The sequence below is a fragment of the Typha latifolia genome, chromosome 8 (assembly GCF_019914945.1).
Source record: "Typha latifolia isolate L0001 chromosome 8, TyphaL0001v2, whole genome shotgun sequence".
NCBI lineage: Eukaryota > Viridiplantae > Streptophyta > Magnoliopsida > Poales > Typhaceae > Typha > Typha latifolia.
This window is the reverse complement of record NC_133093.1, coordinates 5,239,358-5,264,292: the sequence shown is the minus strand read 5'-3', so window position 1 is coordinate 5,264,292 and position 24,935 is coordinate 5,239,358. Positions and strand designations below refer to the sequence as shown.

Here is a 24,935-nt window from a genome sequence, read left to right as displayed (position 1 = left end):
TATTCTTCTTAATCTACTTCACCACTAAAATTGTTAGAAGACGAAATGTGTATATAAGAAAAATAAAAAATAAAAGTTATTAAAAGACAACAAAATATAAATTTTCACAACTATCTTTAATTAATCTCTTACTCTATTAATTAAATGGCGATTAGAGAGACTTGTATAGAAAAAAAGAATAATTAAGGGATAGAAGATGAAAAAGAAGAAGAAAAAGAAGAAAAATAAAAAGAAGAAGAAGAAGAAAGAAGAAAAAGATTTGTATGGAAAGCGTATCGAAAAAATAATGAAAATTATTATTATATTTGTGAAAGTTGTTATTATATTTACGAAAGTGGTTAATATGTTTCTTTTCTTCTTATTTTCTGTTGTTGTTCTTTCTTCTTAATCTACTTCACTATTGAAGTTGTTAAAAGACAACGAAATATGTAAAAAAAGTTATTAAAAGACAATACAATATAAATTCTCACTACTATATCTAATTAATCTCTTACTTTATTAATTAAAGAGCAATTATAGAGACTTGTATAGAAAAAAAAGAATGATTAATATAGACTTGTATAGAAAAAAATAACGAAAGTTATTACTATATCTGCAAAAGTTATTATTATATTTGCAAAAGTTGTTATTATATTTGTGAAAATTGTTAATATATTTTTTTCTTATTATTTTCTATTGTTTTTTTTTCTTCTCAATCTACTTCAGCACTAAAGTTGTTAACAGACAACGAAATGTGTATAGAGAAAAAAAATGAAAGTTGTTAACAGACAACGAAATGTGTATAGAGAAAAAAAATGAAAGTTGTTAAAAGACGATGAAATTTAAATTTTCACCACTATCTCTGATTAATTTTTTACTTTATTAATTAAAGAGTGATTAGAGAGACTTGTATAAAAAAATAATAATTAAGGTATAGAAGAAGAATAAAAAGAAAATAAAGAAGAAGAAGCAATGACAGAAAAAATGTAATAGAAGAAGAAAACTATATATATTAACAATCTTTGTAAATATAATAACAACTTTCATTGTTTTTTCTATATATTGCAGAATCTACACATTTCACCATTATAATTTACATAGAAATAAATAATTATTATACATAAATAAATAATAACTAAAAGTATGATTCTATGTGATTATTATTTATTTCTATGTAAATTATAATGGTGAAATATATAATTCTGCAATGTATAGAAAAAACAACTAAAGTTGTTAAAAATCAAGGAAAGTTGTTAAAAACCAATTTTCCCAAATATAATAACAACTTTCACAAATATAATAACAATTTACATTCTTTTTTTTTTATATAAGTCTCTATAATCGCTCTTTAATTAATAAAATAAGATATTAATTAGATATAGTGGTGAGAATTTATATTTCATCATCTTTTAACAACTTTCATTTTTTTTCTATACATATTTCGTTGTATTTTAATAACTTCAGTGGTAAAGTAGATTAAGAAGAAGAATAAACATATTAACAATTTTTATAAATATAATAACAACTTTCGCAAATATAATAATAACTTTAGTTGTTTTCTATTAATCATTCTTTTTTCTATGCAAGTTTCTATAATCGCTCTTTAATTAATAAAGTAAGAAACTAATTAGAGATAGTGGTGAGAATTTATATTTCATTATCTTCTATGCACATATCGTTATATTTTAACAACTCCAGTAGTGCACATATCGTTATATTTTAACAACTTCAATAGTGAAGTAGACTAAAAAGAAAGAGCAACAAGAGAAAATAAGAAAAAATATATTAACAACTTTCGTAAATGTAATAACAATTTTCACAAATATAATAACTTTCATTATTTTTTTTATACGCTTCTATACAAGTCTTTATTAATTATTATCTTTTTTTTCTATACAAGTCTTTATAATCACTTTTTAATTAATAAAATAAGAGATTAATTAGAGATAGTGGTGAGAATTTATATTTTGTTGTCTTTTAACAACTTTTATTTTTTTTTCTATACACATTTCGTTGTCTTTTAACAACTTCAATGATAAAGTAGAAAAAACGATTAGAGACTTGTATTAGAAAAAGATTAGAAAGTGCAAAGTTGGAAGAAAAGTAAAAAATAACCTCAAGTGAAAAGAAAGGGCAAAGTTGGAAGAAAATTATAAAAAAAAAACTCTAAGTGAGAAGCAAACCGAAAGTAACCCTAGACTCGAGAACCAAGTAGATTTTTGGTGCAAATAAAAACCTATTAAGTTTGATGAATAATCTATTTAGATAAATAAATTATAAAAGACTATCGGTCAAAAACTCCAACCTTGCAGCCTATCCTACTCATCCGTTTCGCTTTGTCACATGAAACCCGCACGTCCTCTGCCATCCTCTACAAGGAGTCCATCGCCTATTTGCCAACGAACAGCAAACACCGCAAGGGCCGCTCTTCTTCTTCCACCTTTCGAATACGCGTCTCCCCTGCCGATCCCAATCCCGACCCCAGTCCCAATCCCTATCCCTTTCCCTTTTCTTCCTTGCGAGCAACGACAAAGCTCTCCGTCTTACCTTCTCTCTCTCTCTCTCTCTCTCTCTAACCCTAGAAGAATGTCGTGCTGATGGATCCCGGCGCCGACGAGAAGCGCCCGGCCCCCTTTTCATCGACCTCAACGAGATCCCTCCGCCGGCGTGCGAGACACCTCCCGCCACCGCCCCAGTCACCGCCATCCCCGCCCCCCCAGCCGCCGCCGTCGATGCAGTTCCCCTACTCCTCTATGATGCCTACGCCCTCGCCTGCCGCTACCACGCCGCCGTATCCGCCGTCGGAGCCCCGCCGGCCGAGTTCCCAGGTGAGGTAGGCGTCGGACGGCCGCTCCCTTGCGTGCTCTGCGGTCGACCTGAGACGCGTTTCACTACGGTGGTCTGCGACGGCTGCGAGAGGGGGTTCCACCTTGGTTGCTTAAGAATGATGCCGCCGTCATCGCGGCACCACGTGGCGGGCGAGGACTGGCTGTGCCCGGAGTGTGAGGCGAACGGGTTGCCGACTAAAAGGTGGAGCCTTGGGGCCGCGAGGCTGCTGGATATCAATGCCCTGCCCCCAAGCGAGGGAGAGGGAGATTGCGAGGAGCTTAGGAGTAACAGAAATGGCGGCTATAACAGGCATTTCGTTGCTCATTTTGTTTCACGTCTTAAAAATTTCATCTTTTCTGGTTTCACTCGAGGATTTCTACGTACTGTTACTGGAATGTGTAGTATATACATATGCTTTCTTTGGTTCCTCTTCACGAAATATGGTGCACTTCTTTGCTGCTGACGAACTGCAATTCACGGGATGGGACTTGGCAATCTAGTGCTCTGGGAAGTCAAGTTGGTCATTTGTATTTTACACAGTTTACTGTGTGAAACCTTACACTGCATTTTGTTTTTTCAAAACAAGTAGCTTCCACTTTTCTAGTTTCTTTTTATTCAGATCATACGGGTAATTGGTGTTCCTTTTTCCTGAACTAGAGAAAACCAATCCTACCTATTGATTTAAGAGTCGGAACAATTGTGAAATTGATTTGATAAATTGTTGATAAATTTTCTGTTTATTTTCTGAAATCAGTGATTATATAAGTTTTATATGGTTGAAAGAAGAAATAAGTTCTTGGAATATGTTAGTATTTTTAAGTGGTTCAGATAATATTTGGTGATACCTGCCTTTAAGCTTCTTCGATGCCTCACAAGGATACTTTAAGAATTATCTAGAGACATTGTGGATTATGGTGCTGGAAGATGTGCCATGCAATGCAATGGCTGGCACGCTTTGCCATGGCATGACAATTATTGGTTAATGTCTTTCTTTTGTCCTGCATTTTCTCTTTCCCATTTCTTTTCTTCAGATTCTTGTTCCTATTCTTTCTTCCACTTCTCTTCTACTCTTTTTCTTTCATTGAAATGATCATGGGTTCCCTCTTCTGTTTATCAGTGTATTAAGCCTCATAAAGAGCCATCTTATGAGGTGGTAATGAATTGATTCTTTAGTTGGATAATTAGATTTAGATTACCTCTGCCAGTGGATGCCACTTCTGATCTAAATTCCAGAAGTAATTAATCTAACAGGTGCCCACAAATAAAAATTTGAAGCTCTAAAGGAATAAAATAAGTTGTGCAAGCCTAAGACTAGTTTTGAATTTCTATGATGTGGCATAAACTTTAAAAGTAGCTTGATTAAGAGACACAGTTTCAATATTTAATACTTGGAGGTGAGTGAAATTCTTTTACTTTATCTTTGGTCCTCTAAGGCCTTATTGCTTCCTAGATTCTTTATTATTATCACATATTGCTTCCTAGATTCTTTATTATTATCCCACATTGCTACAGATTCCTTGTTTCACTCTATAGCTCAACTCTCAAGTAGAGGTAACATATGAGAAGAAGGAAGGAGGACGTGGATTGTGAAATCTTCATTCCATTCAGTTTGTTGATTAAAAGGCTTATTTCCTTAGCTATCAAATTTTGGTGATTGCTTAGATTTGGATAAAAAAGGCCATATTTTGTGCCATATAAGGCTGTTGGAGTATGTGGATTGCCGTTATACCACATAGCTTATAAGTGGATGTGTCCCTTGGGGGGATACACCATTGAGTTATTGGTATTGTATGTGCAGTAGTGTTGTAGAACAGAGTTTTCCACTGAGGAGTTCATTTATGCAAAAGTTTTGCCATAGAACATCATAATAATGGTTTGATAGGGTCATGGTCAATAATGAAGTATCTCAGAGTAGGAGGACCAAGACAAATGATTAGTTTGCAAGCATCTAAATTGACATATCAACAGAAGCGGGAAGAGGAATCAATAAAACGTATCACGTCTAGGAAAGAGAAGAAACTCATAAAGTAGCAAAGGTATGAAGAAAAATGTGGAAGTGAATCAACATATGCTACACAAAATCATAAAGATATCATAAAAATCATGAAGAGGGTCATTGTCCTAATAAGATCATGAAGATATCAAGGTTTTGTAGATTGTTAATTGAATATGTGATTGAAGTTGTAAGGAAGGAAGAATAAGGAAAGCATGAAAAGATATGATTGTATTTTTCCTCAATGCTCATTTGTTACCTTTATCAAGGATGGTCGTGCAACTGACAATTGCCATGCCAATGAAGTATTGGCACCTAGCACAAGCTATGTCAACCGAGGCTAGTTTTTCTTTTTGTTTTATAGTTTAAAAATTAATTTGAAATGTAGAAATGATAGATCTACCTTAATTTTGCTAAGTGTATAATTTGTAAGGGTCTTTCTACATAGATTTATCATTTTGGTGCTAGATCTATACAAAATACTCTTTAAAATATAGGAACCAAAAAGAAAATTTGATATTCACAACCTACATATGGCTATAGCATGCCTGTGCTGGTTGTTCCCTTGCATGTTCAATATGCATATTACGTCATATGAAATCTAGCTTAATTTTGCTAAGTATATAATTTGTAATGGCTTTTCTACATAGATTTGGCATTTTGCTACTAGATCTATGAAAAATACTATTTGAAATGTTGGTAACCAAAATAAAAAATTTGATATCTACAACCTGCATATGACTATAGTGTGCCTGTGCCAATCATTCCTTTGCAAGTTCAATATATACATTGTGTCATACGAGAATTGCAAACTTCATATTTGTATGAAGAGTATTTGATATGTTACAATAAGCATTAATAGATATGTTTTGAGAATTATCAATAGTATCTGATGTAAGATTCTTTATATTGACAAATGAAGATTTTGATCCTTTCATCATTCTACGTTTAAATAGGTTTTGGTATTAATTATTGAATTGTTGTTCATTAATGAATATATTTAATCATATTATCTGTTGAATCATGTTTTCACTTGACTATTGCTATCTTTAATAAAATATGTCATTTACAATATTATCTAATGTAGGCTTTAATATATATTTAGACCAAACCATGTCTAAATGCCCAAAAAAAAAAAAATTAGAGGTGTGCCAAATGTGGGTTAGTGTTTGCTAACTGGCACGTGGCACGTGTCTTCGGCACGTCAATCCTTGGTTTAATATCTTTTTACCGTATTGTAGGCTATAAAGGAGAGAAAGAAATATTTGACGAATCAAATAGTTATGGGATCTTTGGATGAACTTTCTTCCATTTGCAGTTGTTTGATATGAGGTCATGAATGTTGTGAAAAGTGCCTGTATGTGTGTAGTTAAGCCATCACATAGCACATAAGCGTATGCTGTAGAGTAGACAGATTATTATGTGGTCTAGCATTAAATACTAAAAGTATTATCTATATAGTTTAAACTTTAAATACATAAATGTGTCGAATATTTTATTAGTAATAAATTAGGCGCTGTTTGGATTGAGTGTAGCTCCAAAACTAGCTTAGTTACCCATTGTTTTTAACTTTGAATAAGGTACCTTAAAATTTGAATGAGTTTAGGAAAATTTGGTGCTTTGTTATAAAGTAGTTTAGTGGTGTCATTATTACCTTTGATGTGATATGAAAAAGTAATGGGTTTAGGAGATATTTTATGTCAAACGACCAAACTACCCTTTATGGTAGATGGATGAGGATAGGAGAGAGAGGAGAGGAGAGAGAGTGATAAGAATTGAAATGGTAGTTGATCAAATTAATGTCTTTTCAAGGGTAAAATGGTAAACTTTATTTTAAAGTATAGAGTTTAGAATTCACTAAATGGTGAAGTACAAAGTTTTGATTAGTTTTCAAAAATGTTATACAATCAGCTATAGGGGTGAAATTGGGGAAGTATATTAAGGGTAGATACATGTGGTCTTACTATCATATTATGCTCTTTCCTCATCCTTTCTTTTCTACTTCAATCACATATTTGATACACAAATATTTTTTTTTTCTTGTTTATCTTTATTTTGACATTAACTCTCTTTATGATCTTTTAGGATATTTATCATATTATGATGACATTGGGTGATTCTCTTATCCATCATTCTTTATTCTTCTACTTCTTCTCTATTCGTGTGCATGATCATCTTTGGTTAATTCCTCCTTCGGCTTGTGTGTGTGTATGAAAGCCCAAATTCCTCCTTCGGCTTGTGTGTGTGTATGAAAGCCCTAGGCTATAAGTTAGGCAATGAGCTCAGCCCTCTCCGATATCTTGCGCACTTGGGCCTACAATCTTTCAGATATTTAGATTGGACAATTGGTCTAAATGACTAATACTCATCTAGGAATGGGCGATAATAGGCCAACTCAAGTCATATTGCACTCAGTATAAATTTTATCCAGGAATATTTATCTCTTCCTTTTTTTTGCATTTATGATGATAGGCTGTCTTAACTCTTATTTTATTCTCCTATTTAAGATTTCATTTCTGGAGTATTAACTGTACCTTTATTTTGAAATTATATGTTGCTATATTGTGAATAGCTTAAAGCAGAACAACTTGCAATTCAAGATCTTTATTTGATCTGCGTAATAACTTGGCCATGGGCCACCTAAGTTTCTTAAATGGGAGTTATGCAAATGTTATCCTTTTCCACCAAGATTTTTTCTTTGACAATGCTATCATCTTTCTAAATCAGAAAAATGATAACACTAGACGATAATCTAATGAGGTCGGAATAGGGCTACATGTGACATTGGTATTTAAAGTCAAAAGTTTGGAAAACCAGGGGCAATATTCTTAATTTCTTATGGTTCCATTTTTGATCTTGACCAAGTCGGTTATTTTACTTTTTCTTTTTTTTTTCAAAATCTGCTACATTAACACTACTTTTAGATTTTGGCTGAAAGATGAACTTTTTTCAATACTATGCAGAAAAGATCAAGTTCTCAAAAATGTTTGCCAATATATAGGAATTTCAGTATGTGATACCTTGTCATTGTTTTATATTTAATTTAGTGTTGGTCAGTTTTATACTTCAATTATAAACATTCAAAATTAAATATTTGTTATAATTTATCACTTTGTATGAGATACAATATAAGTATAAACTATATTCCTGAGCGAAAAGCAAGTATTCCTGGACTTTCATCTTATAATGGTTGCAGCTGTGTTTACACTATGTGATAACCTGATACCTCATATACCAAATTAAAGTCTTAAGGATTCCTTATCTAATCAAACTTTAAAAGATCTTCTGCTTACATCCAAGAAAGAACCCAACTGCGCCCAAAATCTGGACTTTCTCTTGAATTTTTAGCATTCATCCATTATGCTTGTGTTCTTTTACTTGCAAACTTGGAATTCATTTGAAGAAAATACCCATTGACCCAAATAAATTAACAGAGGCAAAATAACCCAAACTTTCTAGACATGCTATAGTTCGACCAGTATGTCTTTGTTATTGAGCAGTTCTCATGAAATCAGAGGATGTTAGTTTCAGACTGAGTTTTGAAGAAATTAACACAAATTTCAATCCATGTTAAGGAAGTGATCAGCAACAAGACTTGAATGGAGTATATGCCATGTGGAATCAAATAGGATAATTGTTTCAAAAAAATTAACTCCAACTTCAATCCCTGCTAAGGAACTGATCAGCAACTAGACTTGAGAGGAGTATATGCCATGTGAAATCAAATAGGATAATACTTTTCCTTGACAGAAAGGTGACCAAGATATGCCTTTTGTGCTTATTTTTCTTGCAGCTATTCCCTCTTTGGCTATGTGAGATATAAAATGGTAGACTTGTGAAATAGCAATGAGCTCCCTAGTATCGTGTGAAGCTGCAGCAATAGGAGTACATAAGTGATCTCAGTGGATATACTGCTGCTGAGATGGATGTGGCTTAAATATGCGTTTCAAATGGAGACTGGTATGTTTGAAAAAAAGTGTTATAACTGTAGATTGTGGGGGGCAAGGTTAGTAACTACTTTTATGGTAAGTAGAATCTGTCAGTTTTGTGTTGTCATTGTAATAAAAGGGAAATGAAGATTCATTATCAGAATCTTGTTTGGAATAAATAGCGAAGAATATACATTTCCCAGTAGGAAGAATTAGAAGGCAACAATTTATGGAGCACAGTTAAATAGTTGGTCGGAGCTTTTAACGCTGGTTGTCGAAAGAAAGAGAGGCTTCTAGGATATTATATGCAATATGAGCAATAACGCCAAAACCTTGTGTTCTAGTTGGTTGTGGTCGGCAGCATGAATGCTTTTCCCCATTCGTCATATTTGGTAATGTCCTCCAATCAACAATAAAGCATAATTGATAGTAATATTAGTATTGTATCTGTTTAGGGATTGATTCCTATTTCATAAACTATTGGTAGCAGAAAATCAGGGGGAAGCAGAAGAAATAGGGCTGCAATGGAAAAGACCTGATTGCATTTCTCCTTTGGTGTCCTAACAATTCAAATTGATCCCTATGGAAGATGCCAGCAGGCCTATTCCATTTATGAGAGAGATGAACAGCCTTTTCTAGACATGGATATTACATACTTCCTAATCCAGTAAAATCTTGGTTTTATGTAGAATAAGAAAGAAATCAATCTAAACCAAATGAAGTAGAATTTCGATTACCTTAGTTGATCTAGTAACATAGTGGTTTCTAAATCCCAGGGAATTGATGTTTGCATGTCTTTTATCTTGGATTCCCTTTTTTTTGAACAAATTGATAAGGCACATTTAGCTTGACTCTAAACTGGGTGATTTGAGCCTCAGTATATCAGAAGTACTTTTGCTGCCCATTCACTGGCTTCGATTGATAGTTGGTCCTTTAGTTATCTTGATATAGCCCAAGTATTTCTTTTATAGTCTATCAAATGGAAACATTCTAATTAAACTATAACTTTTGTTTTTGAATTTCCTCTTGTTTGCTTTTTTACTATTATAAACTTTAATTCAAACTGTTCAGAGGGTAGAAAAGGTTTGAGACAGATTCTAGTAATGGAAACATCTAATGTATAAGGTTAGCATATCTTGCCCTTGTTAGACTACACATTATCTGGAGCGTCATCTCGTGGGGACACCTTTTCCAACTGAGTAGAAAGAAGATCTTGATTGTTTACTGATATGCAGTCACCATTCCTTCATTTCGCTGCTAAGCTTTTCCACTTCTGCTGCTAAAAGTTTCTTTTTCTGCCACTAGTCACAAGACTAGTAGTTTTATGTGTAGTCTGAATCTCCTTCATCTGTGATTCCTTCAACAAATTATTCCCTTTTGCATTAAGATTTTCACTTTTCAAACTTCCACATTTTGTTCTTCTGAAATATCTTAACTGTTTCTAGGTTGTAGAGAGCATGAAAGATCGAGCGTTGATGTGATCAATTAAGAGAATAACAAAAACCACAGGAAGAGCTTATTGAAGGATGAAGAATATTAGGATGTTTAAAGGGAACTAGCAGAACAGACAGATGGAGAAAAAGAGTCCTTTGCCTCGTATTTCATTATAGCTATGTACTAGAATTAACATCTTTTTATACAAGCATAGGCCACTTATAGATCTGCTATCCTGTTTCTTAACTTAATATGCCACGGGTCCTTGAGATATTATTGCACTTAATTCTCTCATAGTGGACTGATTGGTAATCATTTGTCTCCTATTTAGAGCTTTACATTTCTTTCTTTTGAGGAAACTGACCGTATAAGTTTAAGCCAGTGGAAGCCTTTCAGTGCTACCATATTAGTAGCATGAATGGTGATGTAATCAGTCCCAGCTGAAAAAGATTTTAAATAGTCTCTTTAAAATATCTTGTTTCACCACTACATGAAACTGAGCTGAAAAGGACCTAGACTCAGATTAATGGCCAATCAGCTCTTCAGTCTGTTATTTTCACGGTCCAGTAAGATGTTATTTATTGCTTTGCTTTTGTACACTGCTATTAACTGCATTTTCTTGCTACGGACATGATAGCTGAATGTTTTTGGAATGGAAAATGCCTTTGGAAAGAAACTTCATTGAAAGAATCCAGACATAATGATTTGGAAAAAGGAAGTCTCCTTTTTTTCTTGAGACTTTGATCAAATAATTTTTTAGCTGCATAGTTGTGTGGATGTTCTATATTTGGATGCTAGTAAGTAGTAACCAATTGACATATATGCATTATTTGAAATTTTGCAGAATAAACTACCATGATGAATCTTCTTTCAGTGGATTTGTTGCATCATTGACAAATTTAGATATGGTTCACATAAAGAATGCTATTGATTTGCGAAAGGATGCGGCAAGAATAAGTGAAGCTACAAAAGCAGGTTCAGAAGGTATACTTTGTGAAGTTCTGGGTGTTAGCAGTAACAAGTTCTGCATTCCCCTTCTAGGCTTGATTCTTATAGGAACTTTTTTCTGTCTATGATTCAATGTATTATATAAAATGCAGGACATTTATTTGTAAAGATTAAATTGCAGGGTGAGAGTTTTTTAAATTGTTAGAATTTAGAAATATGGGAAAAGGGTGTTTTGTTAACTGAAAGTGGGCCTGCATAATTAGGAAACTGTTAAGGGACAATCTGACTTGTATGCTGTTTGTTCTGTCGCAGATGGAAAGCAGTTTGTGTCAATGCTTGATGTTTCTCAATGTGTTGGCATGACATCAAACTTCAGTTCTGTGGATATATACAGTAGAAGTGATGTTTCTGGACTAGCACAAAGATCACTGCCACTCCGCCGAAGGAAAAGAGATTTCTCAAGTATTTCAATGTCAACTAGTTTTACTGAGAATCAAGACATTGTCAGGGGCGGAAATGGTGTGGATCCATCTTCTGATACTGAGGCCATGGAATGCCACTTCACTGACATCAGAAGTTCTTCAAGAGTTGCAAGCTGTGGCATGGAGGAAAATGGTGGTCAAGGGTCTCGACATTCAAGTGTAACCTTTGACATGTTCCCCTTACATTTTAGCTTCATTTATTTTGCTTTCATTTTCTTTTCTTCTTCCTCTTTGGTCATCTATTTTCATATGAGGTGCCCAGTTACTTTAAACCACTCATTCCTATTGTCACATGTACATGCATGAGCAATTTACTTCCATGCTATAGTGCTATATATGGGTATTTTGTATACATCATTTGCTCAAGTTAAATTTTTTTCGTTTGTTTCTTTTGCCATCCTTATTGGATTATCACTACTCAGAAATGGCCTTATTGGATCTTTTTATCATAATTCCAGGTAAAGCTGCCGGTTCAATATGAGGATTTCTTTGTCATAAGTTGGGGAGAAATTGATTTACGATTGACTTATCATGACAGATATCAGATTTGGCCAGTAGGGTTTATTTCTAATTGGCATGATAAAGTTACAGGGTCTCTTTTTGAGTGTCAGGTGTCAGATGGAGGAAATTCTGGACCTGTTTTCAAGGTGAGAAGGATACCATGTTCCGTTTGTGCTGTCCCAAATGCTTCTACCATTCTTTTATTTAACAATGTTAGTAAAGCCGACACAGCAGAAAGGACAGGAAGTAGCAGTACAATTTTTGATGCTTCTAACTGTAAAGATGAAGACATCCTAATGCTCCTGACAGATCCTTGTCAGGGAGATCAAGATTTCTTTTCATGTTTTAGTACTGACTTGGATGGAACCATAAATGAATCTTCTGGACAGATGGACATGCAAAAAATGAATTCTTCTGAAACATTTGGTGAATATTTCAACAATAAATGCAGTACAAGAGACAAAATTGGAGAGTTCTATGTAGAGGGAAGATCATCTTCTTCAGTATGGAAGATGGTCTCTCGTACACTTGTTGATGCTAGTCGTGAAGCGTACAAGCAAACAGGGTATTTGGACTTTTGCTGCAGGCACAATAATGGAACTATATCACCGCCCTCTTACGTTGAAGGTCAAAAACCGATTGATAATTTTGGTCTCTTCAGCAGATTTTGCTCTTCCATTGGACCTGTTGGTACACTGCAAGTTATCCGAAATGATTCTGATCTAGAAACTGCATGTCAATCACTTGCAGAATGGTTAAACCAGGACAGGTTTGGATTGGATATGGGTTTTGTACAAGAAATTATTGAAAGCCTTCCTGGATCCCGTGCTTGTTCATGCTACCAATTTTTATGTGATAGGAGTGACCTTTCAACATCATTGACTGTTGCAAGTGGGTCACTTGTAGCTGTTCAAAAAAATGGAGAAACAAGGGCAGAAGAAATTGTACCGTTCGGTTTACACAGTTGCAAAGTACCTAGGCTTCAGCATTCAACTGAAGTCCAGTATGTAGGTGACCATCGGCCTCCTCCAGGAAGACTTTTTAGCAGTAAACTTTCAGCAGAGTTGGCTGGGGATGCTTTTCAGGTACATTAGTTAGTATTCTAATTTCTGACAAAAAAATATCCTTCCTATTTGATCTTACCTTTTTCTTAATATAATCATGTAGATATGGGAATTTCTATGGCGCTTTTATGACATTTTTGGTTTAAAAGACCCACCAACATTTGAGGACCTAGAAGAAGAACTTGTTGATCCATGGCCCATTAATTATAAGGAGAAACAAGTGAGAGAAATTCAGCATAGTACAGACCAACCTTCACAATTAAATGGCATTACAAATGGCTTAACCTCATTGCCAAATAGTGAAGCTGATTCAGATACTCACGGAGAAGGTTTATTCATGTTTGTTCCAAATGAAACTGCATCTGCAAGAGAAGGTGCTCAACTTAAATTGGCAGCACATACCCTTGGCAGATGCAATGGTTTAACATTGGCCAAAGTTCATTCCTCTCTGTTGAAAGTCCTTGTTGGTGAGCTCCTATCCAAGGTTGCAATTTATGTAGATCCAAATGTTGATGCAAGAGAATCAAAATCTAGGCGTGGAAGAAAGAAGGATGCTGATAACACCCTTTCCACAAAGGAAACAAAGATTAATATACCAACTTTTAATGAGTTGACATGGCCAGAGTTAGCCCGAAGATATGTTTTAGCTGTCTCATCCATTAGTGGATGCATGGACTCTTCAGATGTTTGCAGTCGCGAGGGCATGAAGCTGTTCCGCTGTCTACGAGGCGATGGTGGCGTGCTTTGTGGCTCACTTTCTGGAGTTGCTGGAATGGAAGCAGATGCGCTGGTAAGAGGAAACAATAGCTTATCTGAAACATTCTTGCTGTTTTATCGTAACTTTTAGGTGTCCATTTTAAATTGCAATATAACAATGTGTTTTGTGCTAATATATAAGTCTTATAGAAAGTTGATCATTTAATTTCGGAGATAAATGGGAGATATCATTCATTTTAGATACCACCCAACCTAAATCCCATTGAGTCTATTAGTCATTCAATGACTCAATTTTCAAGAATCAGCCAATCTTTTTTCCTTTTGAAAAAAGAAAAATTTCAAGTAGATGAAATTGTAAGTAAATGCTTTTAACTTCGGAATCACTATAGAAAAAATGATGCACATAAGATTATATTGCCTACGGAATTTGAAGCCAAACTCAATTTATGATTCATTTATGCTGATCCATTATGTATTGTTCTTTACCTTTTCTTTCATATTAATATCAAGGAGAAAATATCCCGTGCATAGAAGAATTGGGGATTCAAATTCTATGGTGGTGAAAAATGAAATGATCATTCGTTAACATACTTTAGTTCTTTATTTATGTTCTTATTACATATCCTTGAATATTTCTTATTTTAGTTGCATCTACTAGATTTGAAGCAAGTTGTACATATTATCCTCAAAAGAAAATACAATGGGTCTATGTGTAGACCTACAATGAAAATAAGCAAAAGACACCCTAAATAAATAAAAAATACAAAATTGATCATAAATATCACATAATAAATTAACTTGGTTAGAATCAAATCCTTATAATGGGGATCATCAAATGTTAGCGCCTGCTGCACTAGTACACACATTATTATATCCTATCAGTGATATTCACATCATTCTCCTTAGGTGGGAGAGAATTCGACTCCATCGAATGTGCTTCTCTATTGCTCTCATACTACTCTAGGATATCAGGTTGGTGCCTTAAGTCATAGTGATCAAGTCACGTGTCATTAGATGTAGGTCATCCTTTCCAACAATATTAGATACCGTTGGGTTTCACCTTCTCTAGTTGAGATAATTTCATCATCTAAAATTTTATTAATTTCATCTGCTGTGTTAGATGGAATACTGTGAAGTGGAGGTAAAGAAGGTCTCTCATAAATAGGCTCATCAGTAGGCTCATTAGCTAGTGAGTCATCTGGAGTAAAATTTGGACCTTTATAAGCTACTAAATCCTCAATATTAAAAGTAAAACTAATGTCGAAATTCTTTGGTAGATCTAAAACATAAGCCTTATCATTAATTTTCTTAAGAATTTTAAAAGATCCAGCAATTCGTGCATTCAACTTTTTGACAATTTTAGGAGGGAACCTGAATGTTTTTGAACCATCACACAGTCTTCAACATTAAATTTCTTGAATCTCCTTAGATTAGCTTGAATTTTATAATTGATATTATTTTGAGCAATTCTATTACTGATTTTTTTATATAAGTCATGAATATGTGATGCGAATACAGATGTTGATTCAGACAATCTATGATAATGGACCATAGAAATGAGATCTATAGGTTGTCTAGGTTTATAACCATACACCACCTCGGTTGGATTTAGACCTATCGACCTATTAATAAAATTATTATATGCAAATTCAGCAGTTCACAGTTTTTAATTCAATCCCTTAACCCCTATTCACTTGTGGAATAGGAATAGGCTTATTTTAGAATAAGCCTCCTTATTCTGCTGTACTATTTGAATATTCTCTGTCATCTTATTCCGTACAACTTTCTAAAAACCATTTATTAATAACCCATAATTATAATTTTATCCTTTGAGATGATAACACGGTAATCATATCAGCTACAACTGCTATTTCTTCTCTCTCTCATCTCCAAAGGCAGCCTGTTATACTCGCATAGTAGGGTAACCAACACCCTCAAGCAATCTACCACACCCCTCCAAGCCCTTCAGCACTCCATTGTCGGCCACGATGTCTCCGCCATCGCCAAGATCACCTGCGATGAGATCATTGGCTCCCCCTCCTCTGCTATCTGCAAGAAGCTCGTGTTCGACCTCCTCCGCTCGCTCAACCTTACCCTCGACCTCTACGACGTGCTCATCTTCAACCTACGATCCGATCTCTCCTCCCCCAACCTTGAGGTCTCTGTCGCAGCCCTCTACTTTCTCTCGTCCCTCCCCTCCCACCTCCTCCCTCGCCATGCCGCCCTCACCACCGCATTGACCTCTCTGTCGCTATCCCTCCACCTCACTGCGGTCCTCGCCTGTGACAATCTCATCCTCCTTTGTCATGCCTCCCTGCCCCTCCTCGACCGCATCTCCCTATGGTGGGGCAACATCTTTGCCCTCGCCTTGGATTGCTCCGACGCCGTCGTCAAGTAGCATCCATGAACACCCGAGTGCATGATTATAACCTGCATAGCACGAGGTAATATCTTGCACACCCGAGTGTGGAGTTATAACCTCATACTATAACCTTACACAATATGGGGAAGTCCGCAGTAGAAATGCCTCATATTATTTACTATTTAACATATAGTCAAGGGTATTTTTGTCATTAGGTTTACTTGTCAGTTTGTGGGTGGAAAATTGTTGAATATTGAAGTTTGGTTCCTATGTTATAAGGTTTTCAAAAAATAGTTAGTGAATTTCACATCCCTATCTGACACTATGGTTTTTGGAAGCCCATGCAGGCTAACGATTTTATCAAAATAGAGCTTTGCAACTTGATGTGTCAAAAGTTTGAGAATAGGGTATAAAGTGGGCTATCTTAGAAAATTGATTCACTATCACGAGAATGGAGTTGTGCTTTCGACTAGTCTTTGGAAGTCCAAGTACAACGTTCATACTAACATTCTGCCAAAGATAATTAGGAATAGGCAAAGGCGTTGTCATGGTTGGGGCTGCGGAAGATGATCAGAATAGGCCTTAGTGTAGGGGTGCTTACGGTTGGTATGGGTGGAGCTGGGTGGAAGTGCAACTGCTGGATGTTAGTGGTGGTGGGTTGGGGCCTAAGGTGGAGCTAGGAGAGTGGAGGAACCAGGTTGGAGTGGGAGCTTGGTGGGTTGAGACTGCAGCTGCAGTAATGGTAGCTGTGGTGTGGAGTGGTGAGCTCAATGGAGGAGCTGATGAGTCTAGGTGGACAAGGTTACTAGAGATCTACAGGAGAAGGAAGGAAGGAAGAAGTCCAAGTTGAGAATAGAGGTTGAGTTAAGCCGAGGTGGTGAGAAAAGCAACTGGTGTTGCTCAGTTCTCTTGGGCGCTGCCGGCCTCCAGAGGAGGGAAGGAGGAAGCTAGTTGAAAATTAGGGCTAATGGTTCCTTCTCTTTCTTTGGGTGCTCACCACACTTCATTAGTGGTTACTCAAGACCAGCTAGAAGTGAGGCCCATGACTTGAGTGGCCCAAATTGAGTAGCGCAGAATTGCATGGCTTGACCCAACCCAATGTAGAAATAAGTAATGCAGAAATTAAAAGTGGACTCAACGGACTCAACCTAATAGAACTATACTATACTAAACCCACTAGACCCTCCAAGCTTGGTTATCACAGGCGTGTACAATCTCGTATTCTGCTTTCGCTGCGTAGAGAGTTGACATGTGTGACATCGACCTACAAGTCTTATAACATCTCTATTAAGACTTGGCCAAAAAAATTGATGTTTAGCAGCTTCAATAGTTTTTGCATACCTAAAATATCCTATTAGATCTTCGGTATGCAATTCTCAAATTAAAAATTCTATTAACAAGGTGCTGTGAATGCATAACTTTTGAGATTTAAATAGATAGCTATCCTACGAATTGAAACCATATATTTCTTGAATATTTCGTTGCTTAACATGTTGTAAATTTCATGAAAATTTGGACACAATTCATATTTAGTTTTGATTTTATCAAAGCCGATATACCTCCGCACTCATTTTTGAAAAAGAGATCATGCAACAACTCAGTGCATCAGTAGCTTTGTTCTCCGCTCTGGATTTGTGTCACAAGGTGTACGTATAATCTTAGAGAAATTCAACCCATCTGGCCGTGTCGGCATTGGGCTTCTTTTGGGAGTTGATGTATAGAAGAGCCTCATGGTAAGAGAAAATAATAAATTCTTGTGGGAGCAAATAATGCATCCACTAATGAAGAGATTAAACCACAACATAGAATTCTTTATCATAAATGGTATACCGCTGCGTAGTTTTATTCAGCTTCTTATTAAAGTAGGCAATCAAATGACCTTCTTAGCTTAGGACTCCATTTATACCAATTCTAGATGTATCACATATGTGAGCTCAAAAGTTTTATTACAATTGGGGAGTCGCATGACGAGAGCTTCCACCATTTTTCTCTTGATTTCGGCGAAAGCTTTGGTGGCACTCTTTGACTACTCAAATTCACTTTTCTGTTATCGGACCCATAATGGTACCAAACTCTCTAATAAACTGACGATAGGAGTTCATGAAAACTTCTTACATCTCTTATCGTATGAGGCTCGGGCCATTCATTAATAGCTTTGATCTTATTAGGGTCGGTAGAGACTCCTTCAGACGAAACAATAAAATCTAAGAAAAATAACTGTCAAAAAGGTACATTTTTTTGGGTTTGCATATAGTCGTTCTTTCCTCAAGACAACGCAGACTTGACGAAGATGATCTATGTGTTGCTTCCGAGATTGACTATAGACAGAGATGTCATCAAAGTCTACCGTCAAAAATTGCCCTATAAAGGGTCATAATAATTGAGTAGTTGAGTCATCACTCTAATAAAATGTACTTAGAGCATTAGTCAAGCCAAGAGGAATCGGTAATAAGGCAAGTTAGGAAGATGCACCTGAGATGAGATTGATAGCATACTGAATGTCCCGTATTGGTGGTAATTTATCCGAGAGATCCTTAATATCTAAGAACTTTTCAATCACAGGAGTGACATCAAGAGGAATTGATGCGTTAGGCTCGTTCTGTATTTCTCGGGCAGCAAGAATCAGAATATGAGTTCTTTTGCTTATCTCACGCTTCATGTTTCAGGCACTAATCAAGCTGACTCTACTATTAGGTTGGATGGGATTAGACTTTTTTTTTAGCATTACTATTTTTAGGCCGCGAGGGAAGAATTTTGATTTTCTTACCCTCGTATTCAAACATATATATATTTGAACGACCATAAATATGAACATCATTATCAAATAGCCAAGTCCTTTCAAGGATGATTTGATGCACGTCCATAGTCAAAACATCACACCAGATCTTATACTTGTAAGTTGTGAATTCTATTGGGACCAAACACCACTCTTTTATCTCTAGCGGGTTGAGTTAATCTACAAAACTTTGTAAGAATTAGGATGGAGGACCACTTTCAGGTTTAATTTAGAAATAATGGTCGAGGACGACATTTATTCAACTCCCATTATCCACAATTATCTTGCAATTTTTGCCTCTAATTTTTGTGAATGTGTGGAAGATAGAGTTATGCCTCCAATTATCATTGACTTTTGGTTAAGAGAAAGCACATTTGACAATATAAAATCTTGTGGAGTTTATGTGTCTCATAAGCTAATTTTATATGGGCTTGTATAATTTGCAGCGATATACCCATAGCCTTGATATTTATAGCATTTGACCTGGGGATTAACTTTACAAAAGTCTTTCTCAACATTTCTACTCTTGTAATCTATCTTGAGTTGGGAAAAGCTAAGCGTAGATCAATTATAACATTGATTAGCACATTTGGTTTGATAAGGGCATGTGGATAGATGCTGTATCTATGCCTCCTGTTTGAAATGCGAATCGTAGTGGAGAATTTCCATCCATTTGCTGTCTCGTTCGCTAAAGTAGGACTAATGAATTTGAGGCCTAGTTTTGTAACTAAGTCTTGGATTAAACTGTAGGCTTTTTCTAAAGTATCAATATTACGAGCAAAGAGCTCACTTCTTAGATCTTCACGCAGGCCAGTCTTAAATCTTGACAAGATTTGCTTAGGGGTTTCCATTTCAATTACGTTGCCCGAACCATCAGTTCATCAAAAGTTGTGATAAGTTCTTGTACCAAAAGATAGGCTCTGATACCACCTTGATAAACTCTGATACCACTTGATAAGACCTGGAACCAAAGATAAGCTACGCAACTATTCCTTCAAGATCTGAATGTATTACAGGAATCAGTCCGCGCAACCGTAGAAAAATATTCATTAGATATTCTCCTGTAGTCAGAAAATTACGAAACCAAGTGGATTAGATTCGTAACTCCCTGATCTACAACTTTCATATTTATGCCCTTCGCAGATTCGAACTGCAACTAGGACGAAAATACGAAATAATGTGGGTGATGGTGGTGGTGACAGGTGGAGTGGATGTTAGGGTTATGGATGGATATGGAGATGAAGGTGGATTGTGGATGTGATTTAGAGATATAAATGAAGGGAACGAAGTGGTCGAGATCTCAAAGAAGAGGGGTGGCTCGACAGTCGAGGGAGATTAGAAGTTAGGAGAAACCTTATTAAAGGTAGAGGTGGAAGGTTGATGAAGAGGGAGGGAGAAGTCTTGAGAGAAGATAGGAGGCAAGAGGAAAAAATTCAATAATCAAATAGCATAATGAAGTTGGCTGCCATCCACATATATATAGGGGCTAGCCAACAAGTCCTAAAACAATATGAAACCCTAATTCTAGAACTTTCCCGTCGATCGTGTTCGAACGCGCCCGATCGCGTTCGAACGCACCAAAAGACGTTCTCTGTATGTGCGAACGCGATGTAGGCGTTTGAACTCGTCCGACCGTGTTCGAACGCACAATATGCGTTCTCTGTATTTGCGAACCTGATGCAGGCGTTCGCAAAGGCATTCGAACACGACCCCTCCTACGTTCGAACGTGACCTACAGGAATTTTATTTTAATAAAAATAAACATCTAATGCAATAAGAAAAGATCCTAACTAAGTGTATCAAGTTGCAACGTAATCTTTTAGCTGGCTTACTTCCTTGGGTAGGTCGGTTCCATTTGTCTAATGATCTAGGGTAATAAGAAAGTAGGAAATATTTACATTTTAGCTCAGTTGGTTCCACTTGTCTAGTGATCTAGGGTAATAAGAAGGTAGGAGATATTTACATTTTAGCTCATTCTTCATATCAGCCTAAATCTCAATTGGTAGTTCACCTTTAATCTCAAGAAGGGTTTCAACATTGGTCTAATATTGATTTACTTACTCTGTCAATTTTATGACAGCAAACCTAACTTTTTGGATTTCGAACATGTTATACTATTTAAAATAACGATCCATTTCATACTATTAAAAATAACGATACATGTCCTTGGTCCAATCTAGGAAATATTGAGGGTCTAACCAACCGTCAAACATAAGGGCATCAATTTTTATTTTTCTTTAGGTACCTTTCATTAGTATCTCGGTCATTCCCTTGAAGATGTTGACGAGACAAAGGATTGGAGACTCATCATGTTTTGGATCGAAGCGATAAGCATTTTGAGGAGGGCTCTGACTGTAGGGTCTTTCTATCCTATATAATCATTCTTTAGTTACCCATTGATACCTAAGCAGTGTCCTGAGTAGCTCTGACTAGTTGAGTTAAGGTACCTAACTAACCTAATATCATCGAGTCTATTAACAAACTCGTGATCCATACTGCTACTGCTAGACTCACTAGATTCACTAAGAAAATATGTTTAATTTTACATATTAGCATACACTAACATGCAATGAATCATTAGTTTATTATTATATTATTTTTTTATGCTTGCTAAACTTAAAGAAATAAATAAATAATTTTCTAACCTAATGAAGTGCAAATGTCCACTAAATCTGATCTAAAATTCTAAATACAAGTGCCTTGATCTAACTATGATTATATTTAAAATTTTAATCGGGAGATTGGAGGACTAATGCTAAGATATAATGGTATTTAAGCAAAGTTGCGTTTAGTCAATGTCAAGCCCTTTAAATTTCTTTTCAAAAATTAATGTAATGCTAATATTCTATTCGACACAGTTCTTTTAGTATTAAGATTAAAAGCCTATAAAGTATTTATGTAGTCTTTCCCTCACGATTTGTGGACAACAGGAATTGATAATAATTTAGGGATGAAACTAAAAGGAATAACTCGAAAAAATATTGGTTACCATGGAAAAGCGTACTTGACTATCTAAAAGTAGAATTTGCTTTCTCACTATACGTAGCAGCACTAGTGGTGGAGGTTGGGAGGATCGATGGATAGAGATTGCGGGTGGTGTCGGTGGCAGTGATGGAGGTAGCAATGGTGGCGGTGGGGTCGCCGGCATTGGTGGCAGCACATTGTTGCGAAGCTGTCGAAGAGGCATTGATGAAGATCTCGATGGTAGCAGCCAAGGAATGGCGCACCCCTTAGTCATTTCTTTGTCTCCTGGTCACACGGGAGTCATGCGGAGAGAAGGCAACACGACTAGCTATTGTGGAGACGGCGATGAGATGGAAGATCTTTGCGTGTCGAGGTGGGGAACGAGGTGCAGTGGCGGTGTCGCTAGTAGCAAGCGCTGGTGTGGAAGGTGGCTGCATTGTTGCGGCAAGCGTTTGCGTCGACGTTGAGTGGCTTGAAGAAAGCAGCGGGAGACTAAGGCTCTAGTGGTTGTGTCGGCTGTGGAGGGTAGTGTCGTAAGTGGAGATCAGCAATGTCGTCGAGGTAGCAATGGCGTCGGCGGAAAAGCGGTGCTGCCGTTGAGTTTTGCAAGATTGATGAAGGATGGCTAGGGCTCAATATTAAATTGGGGGAAGGTTAGAGATGAAGATGAAGTGGCTAATGGGTTTTGGGTTCAAGTCTAATGTGTTTTGGATTTAAATCTAGTGGGTTTTAGGTTGAAATTTAATGGGTTTTGGGTTTAAGTTTAATGGATTTTAGGTTGAAGTCTAATGGGTTTTGGGTTTAAGTCTAATGGGTTTAATGGAATTGGGTTGGATTTGAATTATTTGTTTAACGAGTTTAGTATGGGTTAGTGGGTAAGGGTTTGAGGTAAGTGGATTTGGGGGGTAAATTCGAAAGTTGGAATATGGTAGGGAGAAGAAAAAGGCAATTTGGTAGAAAGTATAGAAAAAAAGAAGATTTGTTTGGATTCTGATAGAAAAATAAGAGCCAAAAATTAAAATTTTGAAATTTTGCAACTCCTAATTATTTTTAAAAAGCACTAGAGACGTGCTTTTGCTTTTTCTTCTCTTTTTTTTAACTATGACAAAAATAAAGATGAATCTAAAGTAATAGATCATTTGATAATACATGCATGCGCAAATAATTTTTGAAGATCGTTAAATCATACGGTGATTCTGCAATGGCGATGGATTTCTCTTGTTCTTCGTCGGCGGTGAACTTGTCGTGCGTTTTGGAACTTGATGTGCTTGTCGTGCATTGGATTTCTTGGTGTTCCGGTGTTCGTGGAGTGATCGGTCGGGCGAACAACAAATGTGAGGCGGCATAGAATCTGGGAAGATGGGGAGAAAGAGATGGGAGAGAAGTCAAAGAGATAGAAGAGGAATGAAGTTTCACACCTCCATCCTTAAAAATGGTTTTACGCATTTTCCACTAGATAGAGCAATAAAAAATCTTCATTAACCTCAAAAGAAAATACAACTGCTCTATATACAGACTTACAATGAAAATAAGCTAAAGTCACTCTAAATAAATAAAAAATACAAAATTGATCATAAATATTACGTAATAAATAAGTTCAATCAGAATTAAATCTCTATAGGAGGGATCATCAAATTTCAGTGCTTCCTGCGCTAGTACACACGCCATTATGTCTTATCAGTGACGTCTGCATTAGGTAGTCTTCCCAAGTTGCCTTATGTGGAGAAGAGTTTGCCCATTGACTAAAATTTGAGGACATACTCTATTCCCTTTCTTGATCTTGCAGTAATGATTCATCCTCAATGTCTACCTGAGCTAAAACATGCTATACTTGAATGGATGACCCCAGCCGAAGCTTGAGTTGGGACATATGGAAGACAGGATGAATCTTTAATTTTGGACGAAGGGAAAGTTTGTTAGCAATGTTTCCAATGCGAGACAGGATGACAAAAGTGCCATACAGTTTTGCTGAAAGCTTGTAATATTGTCTGAGTTCAACTGAAGATTGCCGGTATGGTTGCAGTTTAACATAGACCGTATGTCTTTTAGAAAATTCTCTAGCTGTCCTATTCTTATTAGCAAAAAATTTCATTTTAGCTTGGGCCTCTTGGCTAATTCTGCTTTGAGTAAAGCTATGACCTGATTCCTTTTAGTTACCTTCATAGCAGCCAACGGTGTAACTGACTTGAGAGAGAATTTCAGGTAGCCATTGTAAAGTGCTTGGAATGGAGTAAGCTTCAAACTGCTATGAAAATTAGCATTAAACCACCATTTGGCCAGAGATAGCCATTGGTTCCATCTCTTGGACTTTGAGCTAGTCATGCATTTGAGATATGATTCTAAACAAACATTCATTCTTTGAGTTTGCCTATTAGATTGTGGGTGGTAGGTCATGGAGAGGTTGAGAGTAATGCCTAATTTAGGAAAAAGTTCCTTTCAAAAACTGCTGATAAAAATAGAAACTCTATCACTTACAATGGACTTGATAATCCATGGAGTTTATAGATGTGATCCAAGAATAATGTAGCCACTTGCGGAATTGTGAAAGGGTGCGACAAGGCCAGGACATGGGAATATTCGCTGAGATGGTCCACCAATACAAAAATGACCTTTTTGCCTTCAAATTTTGGTATCAATAAAATCTATGGAGATTTAGACCATAGCTTTGTGGGAATCAGTAAGAGTTGGAGAAAGACCCACTGGATAAGAATTCTCATGCTTACTTTGGCAAATATCACAGTAGTTAATGTAATTGATAGCACAGTTTTTTAAGCCAGACCAGCAGAAAAACTATTTGATTCTTTGGTATGTGGCCAGAATTCCTGAACGCCCAGCAGGAGGTGAGGCATGTAATAATGGCTCTAATTCTGATATCAATAACAACACCCAAATAAATCCTGCCATGGTAGTTTACTAGTCCTTGAGACAATTTGAAGTGGTCATGAGAATTGGAGATG

General features: G+C 36.2%; 1 protein-coding gene across 1 annotated transcript in view; it reads left to right on the top strand.

The window, feature by feature from the left end:
• Window positions 1–2,525: 2,525 nt before the first annotated feature.
• LOC140793451 (methyl-CpG-binding domain-containing protein 9) overlaps window positions 2,526–24,935 on the top strand; it is a 46,196-nt gene continuing 23,786 nt past the window's right edge. Inside the window, exons 1-5 of the mRNA XM_073144932.1 lie at window positions 2,526–3,117; window positions 11,009–11,148; window positions 11,425–11,753; window positions 12,053–13,180; window positions 13,263–13,949. Of these exons, the coding sequence (XP_073001033.1) occupies window positions 2,924–3,117; window positions 11,009–11,148; window positions 11,425–11,753; window positions 12,053–13,180; window positions 13,263–13,949 (2,478 nt within the window). The 5' untranslated portion in view covers window positions 2,526–2,923. The remainder of the gene's footprint in view (window positions 3,118–11,008; window positions 11,149–11,424; window positions 11,754–12,052; window positions 13,181–13,262; window positions 13,950–24,935) is intronic.